We start from the raw sequence: 16,726 nt of genomic DNA on the forward strand, positions 1-16,726 counted from the left end.
TGATTGGAGTATGGGAATCATACGAGTTAACACTGTTCTACAGCAGTAAAGGCAATAATGTGTGTGCTGGACTCAGAAATAACACATTTTTTTCAGTCCAGATTTCTCATGATTTGCCAAATACAGAAGTGTCACATTGCTTTTCAACAACTATAATGAACTTCGAGCAAAGTCTAAGAGTTGGTGGGTTAGCAAAAGATGAGGTGACTATGTGATAATTGTAATTAATTATGAGTGCTTGGATTAAGTAAGTCATTTCTTAAATTAAGCCTGTAATCCCTCAGCTACTCCCCTTGCTACCGAGCGCCTCCCCACTGCACCCTTTACCTTTATCACCCCTTAGAAAGTCCCACTGCTCCGGGGGGGGGGGGTGATACTGCCACTTTGGGAACCACTGTGTTACACCCTGTGACAATTATCTATCTGTAACTCCACTTTGAGTGAACCATGTACTTGTACTTCTCAGCCCTGTTCTGCAACACTCCCCAGGACCCTACCATTTCCTCTAAACTATAAACTACCCAAGACAACTTCATTAGTGAAGGTTCTAGAAATAATGACCATTGAGAAATTTACCAGACATTTGGATAATGTGGGTTAATTAGAGAAAGCCTGACCAGAGTTGTTGAAGGCAAATCCTGTCTAACTAACTAATGACAGCATTTTGAGGAACTATTTGAGGGCCAATGAGAGAAATGTAATTGTATAGGACTCCAAACAGCAGATGATAAGGTGTCATCTAAAGCTCTTATCACCAAGAACAAAACCTATGAAGCACAGGAGACAATCATGGCATGGATAAAAAACGTTGGCTAAATGAGTTTCTTTTTGGTTTGGAAAAAGGTGTACGGTGAGCTTCCCCGGAGATGACGAATGATGTCCTGAACTTGGGTGGATGGAGCACAATTTCCACATTTGCAGATCACACCAAACTTAGAGGAATAGAGAGCTGAAAAATGGCTATTAATTGACGTCAAGGAGATACAGGTAGGCTAAAAATAAATTTAGATGAATTTAAATGCTGAACAATGTCCAGTGTTACATTTTGATAAAAATTAGAATAAAAAATTTTGGTATAAATGCACAGGATCAACTAAAATGAGTGCAAGAATAGAGAAATATGAGGAAATTTGTTGATGGTAGTAATACACATTGAGAAAGTGGTCAGTAGAGTACTGATACTGAACTTTATAAATCAACATATAAAACATATGAGTAAGAAATAATTTGCAAGAGTGGTCTAGCCACAACTGGAGTAATGAAAACCTATTCTGAGAAACTACCAATAGTCTATCCCACTGTTAGAAGACTATTCAACCATTCCCTACTTGGTTAATATGGACTCTTAACCTCACAATCTACCTCTTGTTCAAAGTTCGAAGTAAATTTTATTATCAAAGTACATGTATGTCACCATATACAATCCGAGATTCATTTTCCTGCAGGCATACTCAGCAAATCTATAGAATAGTAACTATAACAGGATAAGTGGAAGATTAATCAGAGTGCAGAAGACAACAAACTGTGTAAATACAAATAGAAATAAATAGCTATAAATAATGAGAACATGACATAATGAAATAAAGAGTCCTTGAAGTGAGATTATTAATTGTGGGGACATTTCAATGATGGGACAAGCATATGTAGTTACTCCCTTTTATTCAGAGCCCGATGGTTGAGGGGTGATAATTGTTCTTGGATCCAGTGATGTGAGTCCTGAGGCTCCTGTACCTTCTACCTGATGCAGCAGCGAGAAGAGAACTTGGCCTGGGTAGTCACACTCCTGCACCTACATCTCCTCCCTCACCATGATTCAGAGCCCCAAACAGGTGAGATGTGTTGGATCCAACTGTTAAACGTTAATTATCATTTTGTTTCAGTTTAACAACTGATTATCCCCATGTATTTTAAGTAGCTCTTATATGCATATCAGTTTAATATGTATAGCAGTTTAATATGCCTCTAGTGGCTAAACAAAGTATAATTCTGAAAGGTTCTCTGTACTTCAGTAAGTGAATAAGTGTACTCTCATTGGTTAATTTAACTGCGGTATTGAATAAATCATTTCTAATTGGTTTACTCTTATCTATAGATTTGAATGGAATTTTTATACCCAAAGATTAGGAAAATAACTGTTTTATGCTATGTGCCATCGTTAGTTTCTCTCTTCTTCAAGTAGCAGTGTCCCTCTGTCACTGTTCTGTTCCTATTCTCTTTGTTCTATCGACTGTTAACAAAATGATCATGAAGCAACATGTTTATGCCTTGATCTTGATTTCTAAAAGAACCTTGGATTAAAATACCAGAATTCAACAGGTGACACTTCATTTGCAAGTCTATTGGAGTTGTCCATTGTATCCGATGCTCCTGGTGTAGCCTCTCCTACATCAGAGAGACCTGACATAGATTTGGGGACTGCTTTGTCAATCACCTTTGTTCTATCTGCCACAAAACATAAGATCTTTTGATGGCCACCATATCAATTCAGCTTCATATTCCCATTCCAATATGTCTGTCCATGGCCTCCCCTACTGCCCATTGAGGCCAAGTTGGAGGAACAAAACCTCATATTCTGTCTGAGTAGCCCCCAACTTGATGACATGAACACCGATTGCTCTAACTTCTGGTAAATACCCCCTTCCTCATTTTTCTTTTTCCATTCCCCTTTCTGGTTATCCTCTTGATGCTTCCCTTTTCTTCTCCTGCCCATCACCTCCCTGCTCCTTCCCTTTCTTCCATGGTCCATTGTCTTCTCCTGTTAGATTTCTTAATGTTAGTCCTTTACCCCTTTCACCTATCATCGTCTAACTCCTTCCTTCATCCCCTCACCTCATCTCACATATCACTTACCAGCTCGTACTCCTTCCCTTCCCTCACCTCCGCATTCTGTCTTCTGCCCCTTCTCTTTCCAATCCTGTTGGAGGATCTTGGGCAAAAACATTGACTCTTTGTTCCCTTCCATACCTGCTGCTGCTGCTGTCTGATTTGCTGAGTTCCCCCAGCACTTCGTATGTACTGCCAAAGGGAAATAAATTTCAGATTCCCACACAGTGAAATAAGAGGTAGGAGGACATGCTAGGACTAGTTAAAATAAAAGAAAACTTGAAATTAAGGAACAGGAATAAGAGCTTCTACTCTGAAAGTTACGTGACAACTTTTTATTCATGCTGTCTAACAAAAAAACCATAGCAAAAATTCTATTGAAGTAAAACTAGCAAGGAAAATTGTTAATGTGTCACATCTGTCCTTGATCTGTAATGAACTAACAAAAAAAATTCTGGTACGATCACTGTTAGCTTCTGGAAAATCTCACATTGTATTTGTTTATTATAATAGGGTTTTCATGGGCATTCCACCTGATGGGAATGAAGGAAAACATCTTATTCTAAGCTAAATTTCTCAGTATTACAATTTAATTGAAGGATATAAAAGAAATAATTAAATCCATGACCACTTACAAAATTGTGCTGTTTGAATTCCTAAGGTAGGTAATGCTAACTCTTAAATCAGGATTGTAGTTGCTGTGAAGCTATAGAAGTGGGAAGCTACCTCATTCATGAGGAGCCACTAGATGCCTGGACTTCAGTTATAAAGATTAGAGCCAAATGACCTCCCTCTGCACTGGTATCCCCTAGCCTTGTTTAACGTGTTTGTACGCACCTTCATTAGGGAGGAGATAAATCACTGTGCAAGGAAAGGCAACACTAAACCAGGACTTCAAAATCTTGAGGCAGGCAAGTGTTACATTTTGTTCTTAAGATTTATTTTTAATAGATGTGCATTTAGAGTCACAACGCTGTTTAGATAATGTTGCACCTAATGAAACAGTGTTACTGTGCTAGGTGATTATAATTAGTATATGATGATATACCATTAAGGTGTACTGTGCATGATTTGCCATTTCTGGTGATATAATACAGTAGCTATGTATTATTTGTTTATTAGGTCTGGCAATTGGAATAAAAAGGCTGATTGCAACTTCTGGCAATCTGTGATCATAATTAATCAGTCATTCATTCCACGTTCTGCTGAATTTTTCCACTGAAACATGGAAGGCAACCAATCTCTTATCACTTTTTTTTCTGCAGCTGCCAACACTTAGTCACGGCCTGACTGTATTTTTAAACTGAATAACCAAAGTGAATAGCGTCACCGAAATTGAAAAGAGTAAACAAATTATGAACCAAACAATTCAATTATTATTGAACGATTAATACTAATGAATGGTTTTACAGATGATCAAATTCTGTTAAAAATCTGATTATAACTTATTCATTGTTTTTTATTTGCCTTATTTTTATTTTATTTTCACATTTAACAGTGTCTTGGATTTAGTCTTTCTTCAAATTGGGTTCCAAAGATTGAAGAAATATTTTTCCACTAAAAATAAAATGTAGTTAATATATCCAAGGAACATTGATTACAAATGGTACAATAGATGTGTGGTCATGAGCTAAAAGTATATTTCTACAGTCTCCTGTACTTCAATAATTATTTTTATTAATTATAAATTTATTATAATTATTAATCAATTTCCTGTATCGTGAATAATATTTTGGGGTTGCTTTGTCTGGTGGTACAGGGTTTGAGTGATGTTCAGGGAACATAAATTGGTGGGACATCTGTCAAACTGCACACAGATCTGTCACTGTCTATTGTGTTCTTGGAAGCTGATCTAAGATGCTTTGATTCAGGTTCAGATTCAGAGTTGGTTCAAAATGAGAGTTGCTTGCAAATATAAAAGTATATCAATTAAGAACAGATTCTTTCACATTTTGCAAAGATGCTCTACTTGACAAACTTGTTCAGTATTGTGCTACCTGTTGGAATCTGAACTACAAGCAACTGTTATCTCTGGCAATCTTCTAACCATTGTAATGAATATTATCCCAAACTTTCAATCTTATTGATACCTACCAGAAGGTATATCAGCAGTATCAGTTACTCTGCAGTTCACAGGAGTCTCACTGGCGACTGATAAGTTATGCATTGGCCTGCATAACATCAGAAAAAGCTGTAGAGACTTAAACCAGGTATATCGTTGGTACTAGGCTCCCCACCATTGAGGACATCTTCACAAGGCAATGCCTCAAGAAGGTGGCATTCATCATTAAGGTCTCACATCACCCAGGAACAGGAGCCTGTAGAACCATACTCAAAGTTTTAGGAACACTTTCTTCCCCTCTGCCATCAGATTACTGAACAGTCAATGAACACTAACTCACTATTTTGCTATCTTTTTGGATGGCTTATTATTTTTTATAGTATTTCTTATGGTAACTCGTAATAAGCTGTATCGGCCCTCGTGCCCTTCCCTTGGATAACATCGGTGGCGTGGAGAGGGAGGGGCAACTGCCGGTCTTCCATACAACCTTGCCCAGGCCTATGCCCTGGAAACCTTCCAAGGCACAAATCCATAGTCTCACGAGACTAACAGATGCCTACTAACTCGTAATAACTCTGTAATATATTGCACTGTACTGCTGCCACAAAACAAATCTCACAACATTCTGTATGTCAGTGATAATAAGCCTGATTCTGATTCTATTACTGCTGTACTGGATTTTGCAAAGCACAAAATATTTTGGATAGCATTCATCAAGTGATTAGGGAACACCAAAACAAAACCATGTAGATTAGGCATGATTTATGGCTGGTAACCAGAATGCCCTTTATTCAGAGATTGAGGAAGATCCAGCTTACAGTCTTCACCTTTGTTTTATAATACCTCCAAACAACAGCTAACCTACAATACAATTGGCCCACGCATCCAAAAGAATGATGATTCATTTCAAATAATTTGTAGTAGTATTTTCTATCCCCGTTAGATGAAAGTTCATCTAAAAGAGATGACAGTCTTAGCTATGCCGTGGAGAACTCTCTACCCAGAGCCAGGTGCAGAATTATGTAATGCCCGCAGGACTCTGTGAAGGCTCACACCCTCCTCCAATCAGAGAAACAAGCAAGTCTGCAAATGCTGGAAACCTGGAGCAACACACAAAATGCTTGAGAAAATTAGGGGGTCGGGCAGCATCTATATGTAGAGGGAAATGGTCAATTGACCTTCTGGGCAGAGATCATTCATCAGACCAGGGTACAATGCATCTCAGCAGACCCTAAGAATTTATCCACCATTAAACCTGTTAAGGCAGCTAATCCCTTTTTTTAATGATAACATGTTCTGGAATTTCACCTTCTCCCTGCCGGAGTTCTCGAACTATAGATTCTCTCCAGGTTAAGGGCAGCCCATACATACAAGCAGGTGTCTGGTAGACTGGCAGGATGGATTTGCCAGCTGCTACACGGCTGCAGCTATTTTCCACCATTGGTTCTTTGCCATGTTTCTGACTTGTGAAATGTTCGGGCCACAGGTATAGCACCCTGCCGCAACCTGGGGAGGAGTTTTACAATGTCTTTCCTTATCCCTCAATTTCCTTAATATCCAAAAACCTATTGATCTCTTTCTCTTACTTCTCGGTCTCTTCTATTGGAACAGTGTCTGTTTTAATGAGATCACCTTTTATCTTTCCCGACTCTGAATGTTACCCCCTTGTTCAAAAAAAGGGCTTAATGTTAAATTCAGTAAAACCTGTCATTGTGAAGTGTGAGGAGAATAGAGGTAGATTCAGAGGGTTGTTGACAGGCTGGTTAGTTGAGCAGGCGTGTGCATATAATAGACAATTGAGGGAAATGTGAGGTGATGCATTTTGGTAGGAAGAATGAGGAGAGGCAATATAGTGGCTGAAGGGCTTGTTACTGTCCTGTATTACTCTAAGTAGTAACTATTACTTCTTCCATGACCAAAAGTGAATTTCACCCTCATGGTGCCAGCCACACCTTAGGTGGGAGCAGAATAATAAGTTGGACATTATCCTTGCCAGGATAGTAAAGTCTTGACCCTGCTGACGAGAAGGGTTGAACATTTCTGCCAGTGTGGGAGAGCTAAAGACTCTGGGAGTCAATGCTCCTCAGAAGAATGCATTTCCCTCTCTAATCTATAACTTTAATGTCTCCAAACCTCTGATCCCTAAATGCACACTTGATGATGGAGAACAGGTAGTGTAGTTAGTGTGAAGCTTTACAGTGCTAGTGATCAGTGATCGGAGTTCAATTCCCACCATTGTTTGTATGTCCTCCCTGTGACTGCTTGGGTTTCCTCTGGGTGCTATGTATTCCTCTCACATTCCAAAGGCATGAGTTAGGGTTAGAGTTAGTAAGTTGTGGGCTTGCTTCGTCAGTATCAGAAGCATGGAGACTCTTGCGGACTGCCCCAGCTCATCCCCATACTGTGCTGGTTGTTGACGCAAATGACACACTTCACTGTATGTTTCAATGTTTTGATGTATGTGTGACAAATAAAGCTACTCTTTAATCTTTATCATAGGAAATATCTATGACTGTTATCTTGATTAAATTGCATAGCAAAGTCTGATAATTAAAAGTGATACCATGAGACATTTACATACTTTGAACTTCTGATCATTTGCAGTTTGAAAACACATGTAAATAAGACTGAACCTACTGTACCTCAGCTCTAGTTGGTGAACTATTAACAGCACAGCTTCAATTTTTATAACTCCTTTGAAGTAGAAAAATAAGGCCAACTACAAAACCATCACCTCTAATTACAATGTCAATAATAAACTTAATATTGATAGTGCATTAAGATACCAACGAGGCTTCTCTGGTTACTTTGTATTTAGATGAGAGTGATGAGTACAGTAAATGTCTTTATAATACTTCCCCTTAATATGTCAGGAATAATTTTTCACTGACAGACAACCCCAGAAGGGGCACTTTGTTTATCACACAAGAGAATGACAAATCTGACAGAAGTTGTTATTTAGACAAACACTTACGTTGAATCAGTGTCTTTTTCTTTCTTCCGTATACCAAAAGCTTTCCTTGTACGTTTTCTCAATCCTGTTAAGTAAAACACAAAGTACGTGAGCCTGACTTTAAACAGAATTTCAAAAGATCAATAGAAATATGTATTTCAGGTAAATAACAATTCATAGTTTCCTGATGCAGGAAACTAAGTAGAATTTACTCTTCCTATGCTATGTTTTATTCTGGTCCCATTTTGTCTTTTTCCAAATAACCATTCTTCTTCTAGACAATATGTGATGCAAGCCATCATCACAAATTTTAATCTGTCCTCATGAGATCTCAACAGGCTTTCAATGGACAGTGATTAAGAGTGTGAAACCTGGCAAATTTCCTTCTATGCCTTGTCCAGGTGATTAAGGCAAATGGCTGACATTTTGAATAAAATCAGATGAGTTAGTTCTTCCACATTTCTGGATCTACGATGAATAAACGGACCAATGGGTGGCCAAATAATTTGTTCTTAAAATAAAACACTAAATAAAATTTAGCTTTTATAAGCTACATTTTTCCTTGTGCTCATAATGATCACTTTTTACAAAGAAAAAATACCTAAATAGTGCCTTGCAATTTTGCTGCTAACAGCATGCAATCAAAATCTACAATATTGAGAGAACTTTGGTTCATAGAGAGTTCTCTGAGAAAATCTTGAAGGGGGTGTGTGAGGAAGAATCAGAAAGCTTATGCTGGGAAGAGGAGTTCATGTTTCTGAAGGGAACATATGAATAATATGTAAAAAGGAGTGCATATTAATTAAATTCTATACTCTTGTGCCTCTGTCTTCAGAAGTTATTGAAACTGAGGTAGCTTTTATGTATTTCCTCTTTGTTTGTTCTGTGCGTAACACCTTCTATTTGATCAAGATAAAGAACTGACATGGGCAAGAAGAACTGATGGTCTGGAGAAAAGGAGCTAATGCAAATAAGGCCTAGAGAAAAAGAAAAACAAATGATGCAAACTTAATGAATGAGTTAAGGAGAAATAAGTGGAGGGAGAATAGTAGACAGCAATGAAAGGCAGAGATAAACAGGAAAATAGATTGCGAGTGTGAAATTGGAGAGGATAATAAAGTAATTATTTAAAAGTAGTTACAATTATATTTCGGATGCTTAAGTACTCTGAGTTAGTTTGCTGACACCCATTTCACCATGCAACACAATAAACGTACACTTCCCCACCACCCTGCCTCAGCCCCCCACCTGATCCCAAAGACGACGGCTGGGAATGAAGTTGGGATCTAACTGCAATTTTAAAAAAAATGTTTTTTTAAAGTTATGTATATTGAATGAAAAATTGCCAGCTAAATAAAAAAAACACATTGCCACAGCTTATAATGAAGAAAATTCTCTTGAAGCTTATTATCTTTTTGACGTAACAGATGGAAACAATTTGGAAATCCAGCTCCCTGGGTCTATCTCTGGTGCAGTTTCTCAGGACAGTAGGAAACTGCCCTGAGGATATTCACTTCTTAAAGATAAAAATAAATTTATTACTTTATTATTTTAAAGCATCTGCAATCTATTACTATAAAATACTTAATGCTTCTCAACAACAAAGAAGATAACAGAATACTTCTTTAAGAAAAAGACGAATGCAGATTTAAGATAAGGATCTCTCTATAACTCATGCTTTTTACTTGAATGAGGGTATGAATTATTATACATTCTCTCTTATGATTCTAGTCTTCACATACTAGTGATAATTCAGATTGTGTGAGATGATCATTCTGGTGCCATGTTTATAATATTTCCTAAGTATTTCAAAACAGCCATGCAAATCCTAAGGAAGGTCAATCTTATACTGCCTCAGTTAATTTAGAAACAATCTGGTAGGAGTTTAATTCAATTTTGGAATCTATAAAATGGAATATAGACATGAATTATTCTACAGATGTTATCTACATTCTGACTTAGAGAAATGATGTTGTACATAATCTAACTTTTGTTTCCCCAGTCCATCATTATAAGTTTTTTTCTAAAGAAATCTAGCTCTGGTTTCTGGAACAGGAATGAAAGCTCATTGAACACACTGATGGAAGTTTAATCATGTGATTAGACATAATTATCAACAATAATTTGTCAACATAATTATTGTATTTATCACATAAAGTTATGCCAGTTGGCTCATTGTGTTTCTTTAACAACCGTAGCAAAAGAGAATACTTAAAACAGAATGAAAGAACAGGAGGCCATTCAGGTTATGGGAAAAAGGTTGTGAAAAGGAATGTCACAGAGGACAGTAACACTAAGCAACCATGTTCAGGAGCCCTGAAGATTGTGTTACCTGGCTAGTGACAGAGTTAAAATGGTAACTCCTAGCAGATGAAGAATTTGAGCAAGTAGGGACAGATCCAGTTGCTGTATTTCTGTAGAAAACAGCAAAATAAGATGAATTAAAAATGGTCTTGATGAGAGAGTTTGAGGAGCCAGAGAAAAAGATTTTTAAAAAACACAACATCAAAGGTAACAATTCTTGGGTTACATTCTATGCCAAACACAGACTGCCTAGAAGAGAAAGGAGGAGACATGTAAAAAAAAACTGAAAAAAGAGGAGGAATTTCTATTCATGGGACACTGGCACCATTCCTAGGGAAAGTAGAACTATCCCTTTGCAGTGCACTGATCCTAGTGGATCACCTAAGGCAATCAGACCAGGGCTATGAACTAATGAGGGGGTAGGGGGAGCTCTGGCAAAAGTAGTTTTTTAATCTGGGAAAGAAAAATTAAGGTTGTACACTATCCAGGTCAGACAGGCCCATCAGGAAATGAAAGAATTTATTAATATTGATAAGGTACTGGCAGCAATGTCACAGCTGGAGAAATATTAGGGATAAAATTAAATGTGCTATATCTGCAAGAATGGATCATTTGTAACAAGATAGTTGCATTAGTTGCACCAAACAGCAAAGATAATGAAAGAAACAGCCTTTCATAATGAGGACTAGCACTAAAGTGCACAACTGTGTAGAACCTCTCCAAACCTGTTTGATGTTCCAGAATGATCAAGGTTAGGAATACAATGTTTTTGCAACTTTTAGCAAAATGAAACGGAACGGGAAGTGGTCTAGTCTTGATTAACAGTAGACAGTAGGGAACAGACCTTGGCCAGTAAAATCAAACCAAGCTACAAAATAATGAAGAAAAGAAAACACATTGGGTTGAACTCGATCCACGTTCCCAATCCCTGGATCAGGCCTTACACCTTAGTATTCAAAGGGTAGCCATCAGGTCACATGTGTTGCAACAAATTCAATCAATAAACAACTTTATGAAACACGATGGGGCAGGTGGGTGGAATTCCTAGGTCCTATCCCAGTTTGACGATGTGAAACTTTGCTTTGTACACACCTTTCATTTACTACATCTACACATTTCTGGATCACATCCTAACACATTTTGACCACAGCCAGCAATAAGGCCCGCTGTTCAATCACTTCTTTTATTTTAAAAGCTCACGCTTCCTAACTCAGTTCTTTGTTTTCAGAATCAGTCTGGTGGATCCCCTGCATTATCTCCCATATCTCACTTACCTTCCTGGTGTCAAGAAATACTGAGAGAGGAACATATGACCAAAACCCTTCATAGGGATGTTGTTGGACATATAGGGAAGAATAAACTACAGGGTACAGACAGATAACGAGGGAGGAGCAAACAGATTGGGATGGTGCACAGGAGTTGGCACCGACCTGATAGATCCAATGGCCTCCTTTTCTGTTTTTATTTTCTTTAAATGAAACAAGTTGTTTCCAGTTTCATGCCTCAAGAAAGAGTAGCTGGCAAGAACATTATTATTGCCTGGAAGTGATCTGGCTTCTTCTTTTCATCATTTTAACACAGAGCACCAACACAATGGTCTCAGTTTTAGAGTTGTGTGGTGACTGAAAAACTGGTGGCATTTGGCTGTGGTTGGCTCTGAAATATGACAGCACCTTCTAGAAGAAGCACATACAATCTTTGCTGCTGTTCATGATTCCCTGCTCTTCCACAGGAAGTGGTGACCTGCATCATTCTCCAGCTTAATCTCATGAGCCCAGAATTCTGATGGGAACATCAGACATTTACATACTTGTATCAAGATATAAAGTTACAAATGACCTTGCTGCTGGAAATGCACTCGAATTATTGTTATGTCTTTCTGAGGCATTAATTACTGTTTAGCAGTCTCGATAACCCACAAGTTCATTGAAATATTTGACTGTAGTTTCCTATATAGACAAAAATAATTAACTTCCTTTGCTTTTCTGATGAGTTGTTGATGTTATTTCAGTTTGTATCTTAATCCCGAGTTTGTTCCCGTCCTCTTAATTTCACAATCTGTGAGAATTTTAAATTGCAGGCTAAAAATTATAATTTTTGCTTTCTCTTTTGCAGAAAAGGAGATTTTTACCTAATTCAGTTGGCTGTTTCACTAATGATTTTGTTGAAAGCAGCATCTGTGTGCAGCAAAGGAGATTTTCACATCACTGTGATAACTAGACTCTAGTGGGTACCTCTTGGCAAGGGAGACACATTTTTACCACTATTCATAAAATAACAAGCTGGCATTTTTTAAAAAGCTGAATTGCAAAGATTGAAAGGCAGAGAAAGGATTAAAAGCAGAGAGAGATCAAAAGAGAAAGAGGTGAGAACCAAATGTAAGAAAAGGATCAGAACAAGAGGCAAGAGTGAAACAGACAGGAAAATACAAGGGAAAATAGACATGACAAGGATAAAGCAAATAAGTGGTTAAAAAACTGGAGTGCAAAGTGGCAAAGAGAAAAAAAGAGGAAAAGAAGGAAAAGAAAAGAGGAAACGATGCAGATATGTCAACAGGAAAGAAAAATCAGAAAACAGAGAACAGTTTGAATTTATCTTCCAGGGGTCATACTGGAATGGAAAATTCAAGCCATCTAGAGAATTATAAAAGCTAAGCCTGGATGAGTATCAAGAGTTTTGCACAATTGTGACAATTTATATCCAACCATGGGAAAATACTTTCAAATAACTAAATCTGGAGTTTGGAAGGATTTATTAACGGTGAACAAAAGGGAAATAAATTCTCCAGAGAGAAAATTCTGACTGAGACTAGACCATGAGGTACTACAGCTCCTCAACAATGTAATTGCTTCCAAAATAGCAAGCCACTTTCTGGGGCAAAACTGAGATATGGCCATTCTGTACTCCCGCTGCCAGTGACGTCCAAATCCATGTTTTAAAAACAATATGAAAACAAGCTGTCACAATTCTGCTGTTATTGGAGAGGGAGAAGAGATGTAGACATCCAGTTCATTGGCTCTTTATGCTTAACCACCTTTTCATTTTTAAATGCAAGTGGCCTGGGGATAATTACACCTGGCTCTGGGAGAAACCTAACAGCTGAAATCAAGCTAGAAGTGTTGAAGTAACGAAGTGAATATATTTACTTGACTGCTTGCAGGCAAGATCCTACTGGAGTGTTTCCATGTAGCACGCCACTCTGCCAAGAAAGTATCAACAATTTCAACCACCCCTCTACTCAATCAGTCTGTTCTCCTCCTACAAACCCCTCACTCACTACCTATGTTCTCTACTACTACTCTCCACCAATCTCCACACTCCCACTCTCCACCAACCTGCTCTTGTAGACTTCAGCCCTGTGGAGCACACTGGCTACTGGAAAGAACTTCTGTCTCACCGTGGGCAGGGTGCTCAATAATAACAACCCAGCAGTCAGATTCAACAGGACATCCATTAACACCTTCTTCCATCACAACAGCATCCATGCATGGAACACACCTCCAGAACAGCATTTTGCAGCTTCAATTCACATCTTAATATCATTTATTACTGATTTATTATTATTATTTGTTTTTCCTCTTTGTATTTGCACAGTTTGTCATCTTTTGTGCATTGGTTGTTTGTTTGCCTCTGTTCATGTGCATTTGTCTATTGATTCCATTGTGTTTCTTTGTGTCTATTGTGAATGCCTGCAAGAAAACCTCAGAGCACTATATGGTAACATATACGCACTTTGAATTTGAACTTTTCTTGCTTTTTATGTGCCTCCTTGCCTCAAAGTGCCTTTATCAGAAAGTTGCAGAATGAATTCCTTTCTTCAGCAAACTGATCTGCTTTGAGCCTCCTGATCTGAGTTAGTCTCCTGGATGAACCTCACTGAGCAGGCAAACAAACCTCACTCACAGGAATATAGTGCGTATAAGATGGCAAAACCCAATGTTGGGGTAACACACACAAAACCCAGTCGCGACTTTTCTTTGTCTTTATCATGGAATCAAAGATTATACAGCAAGGAAAGAGATCACTTGGCCTACATTGTCCACACTGACCACAGGCACCCACTTGTATTAGCCTGATTTCACAGCACTTGGTCCATTGTCCTAAGTCAATTTCTCACTTAGACGTAGACATAGACATAGGCACACTTTACTGATCCCGAGGGAAATTGAGTTTCGTTACAGCTGCACCAACTGAGAATGGAACATAAATATAGCAATACAAAAACCACAAACAATCAGACAACAGTATGCAAAACTATGCCAGATGGAAATAAGTCCAGGACCAGCCTATTGGCTCAGGGTGTCTGACCCTCCACGGGAGGAGCTGCAAAGTTCAATGGCCACAGACAGCAACGACCTCCCGTGACGCCCAGTGTTGTATCTCGGTGGAATATGGCTGGAGTCCAACAGCAATATCTGGACTACAAACACGTTCCTTGATCGTAATATGACCAGGATCGCACCATCCGTTGTTAACCAGAACAGCAAGCCCCCCAACTGCTTTACGCTTACCACTCTCAGTGCACTTCCGGTTTAATTACTTCTTAAATAGGTCAGTAGCCCAGCTTCAATCTTTCTGCAAGACAGTTCATTCCAGACTCTTAACCCCCTCAAGGTGAAGAAGATTGAGATATAGGAAGGATGGCTTTTGAGCAGTTTTGGGCCTCTTATCTTAGAAAGGAAGTGCTGAACCTGGAGAGGGTTCAAAGGAAGTTCACAAAAATGATTCCAGAATTGAATGACTTGTCATATGAAGACCATTTGATGGCTCTGGGCCTGTATTCGCTGGAATTCAGAAAAATTAGGGGTGACCTCATTGAAAACTTATCGAATGGTGAAAGGCCTTGATAGGGTGGATGTGGAGAGGATGTTTCCTATGGTTGGAGAGTCCAAGACCAGAGGACCCAGCCTCAGAATAGAGGGGTGTCCTTTTAGAAAGGAGATGGGGAAGAATTTCTTTAGCCAGAGAGTGAAGAATCTGTGGAACTCTTTGCCACAGGCAGCTGAGGAGGCCAAACCTTTATGTATATTTAAGGCAGAGGTTGATAGATCCTTGTTTGGTCAGGGCCTGAAGGGATATGGGAGAAGGCAGGCGATTGGGTCTGAGAGGGAAATTGGAGATCAGCCAAGATGGAATGCCAGAGCAGACTTGATGAGCCAAATGGCCTAATTCTGCTCCTATATTTGATGGTCTAAGATCCCTAACATACACCCTCTGAATCACGTACTCCTTAGCATAAACATATTTCCTTAGTTTCATCTGCTTCTGATGTGTTAAAGTTTCCTGCAGCGTACCCGATCAATAACCCTCATAATTTTATATACCTCAACCATGATCCCTCTTCCCCTCCTCCACTGTAGGGAGAACAGACTAGCTTCTCCAGTCTCTCCCATAATTGAACTCCTCCATTTTAAGCAATATCCTTGAGCCTCTCTAGCATTGTCGCATAGGTTTAAAGAGAGGTGGAAACTATTTAAAGGGAATGTGAGGGGTAATTTATTTCTGCACAGGGAGTGTAAGGAAGGAGGTACCAGAGAACGTGGTAAAGGTGGATACAATTGCCATGTTTAAAAGACATTTGGACAATTATATTGATAATGAACGATTCCCATTTGCTGGTCAATTTGGTTGGCATGGATGAGTTAGACTGAAAGGCTTTCCTCAGAGCTGTGTAGTTCCATGACTATGTCATCCTTCCTATACCTCAATGAACAGAACAGCGCACAGCTGAGTTCTGAGTTGGAGCTGGAGCATAAACTCCCAACACGTCTAAGCTAGCTAATGAGGCCAGCGTCCCTTAATGCTTTCCTAACTCACTGTCTTCCTGCATTGCAACTTCCAAGGATCTACGGTCTTGAACTCTGAGATCCTCCTGTTCCTCAATATTCCCCAAGACCCTACCTCTCGTGGTGAATGCTTTAGCCTTATTAGTGCTCTCAGAACGCATCACCTCACTTTTGTTTGAAATAAACCTCTGCTATTTTGTAGCACAAAGACAAGAAATTCCACAGATGCTGGAAATCCGAGCAACATGCACAGAATGCTGGAGGGACTCAGCCGGCCAGGCAGCATCCATGGAAAAGAGTAAACCGTCGATGTCTCTGGCTCAGACCCTTCTTCAGGACTGGAAAAAGTAGATAAGTTACAGCAAGAAGGCTTATTTTCATAGATGTTGCCTGGCCTGCTGAATTCCTCTGGCATCTTGTGCGTGTTGCTCTGCTACTTTGTGTTCATTTCATCAATGAATCTACATTTTGCTGCAGCCTAAGGCTATCTTCAAGACTACCTACAGTAGCACGAAATCTTCATAGCATCCACAGACTTATTGATCATGCCTTTCATATCCTCATCAGGTCATTCATGTATTTTTTTTTAACAAGGGTCCCAGCACCAACCCTTTTAGTGTGCCACTCCGATCCCTTGTAGTGTGCCACTCTGACCCCCTGTAGTGTGCCACTCTGACCCCCTGTAGTGTGCTACTCTGACCCCCTGTAGTGTGCCACTCCGACCCCCTGTAGTGTGCCACTCCGACCCCCTGTAGTGTGCTACTCCGACCCCCTGTAGTGTGCCACTCCGACCCCCTG

The 16,726-nt window shown here is 39.2% G+C and overlaps 1 protein-coding gene across 3 annotated transcripts in view; it reads right to left on the reverse strand.

Annotated features, from left to right (window-relative positions):
- Nucleotides 1–16,726, reverse strand: part of sgip1a (SH3GL interacting endocytic adaptor 1a) — a 177,823-nt gene that overhangs the window by 128,188 nt on the left and 32,909 nt on the right. For 2 of the 3 annotated variants that reach the window (XM_072273874.1, XM_072273872.1), the window contains exon 3: nucleotides 7,860–7,923. In XM_072273874.1, the coding sequence (XP_072129975.1) occupies nucleotides 7,860–7,923 (64 nt within the window). Of the gene's footprint in view, nucleotides 1–7,859; nucleotides 7,925–16,726 lie in introns of those variants that run through there. The other variant, XM_072273873.1, reaches the window with a different exon arrangement.

The sequence above is a fragment of the Mobula birostris genome, chromosome 12 (genome assembly GCF_030028105.1).
Source record: "Mobula birostris isolate sMobBir1 chromosome 12, sMobBir1.hap1, whole genome shotgun sequence".
In the NCBI taxonomy this organism is placed as follows: Eukaryota; Metazoa; Chordata; class Chondrichthyes; order Myliobatiformes; family Myliobatidae; genus Mobula; species Mobula birostris.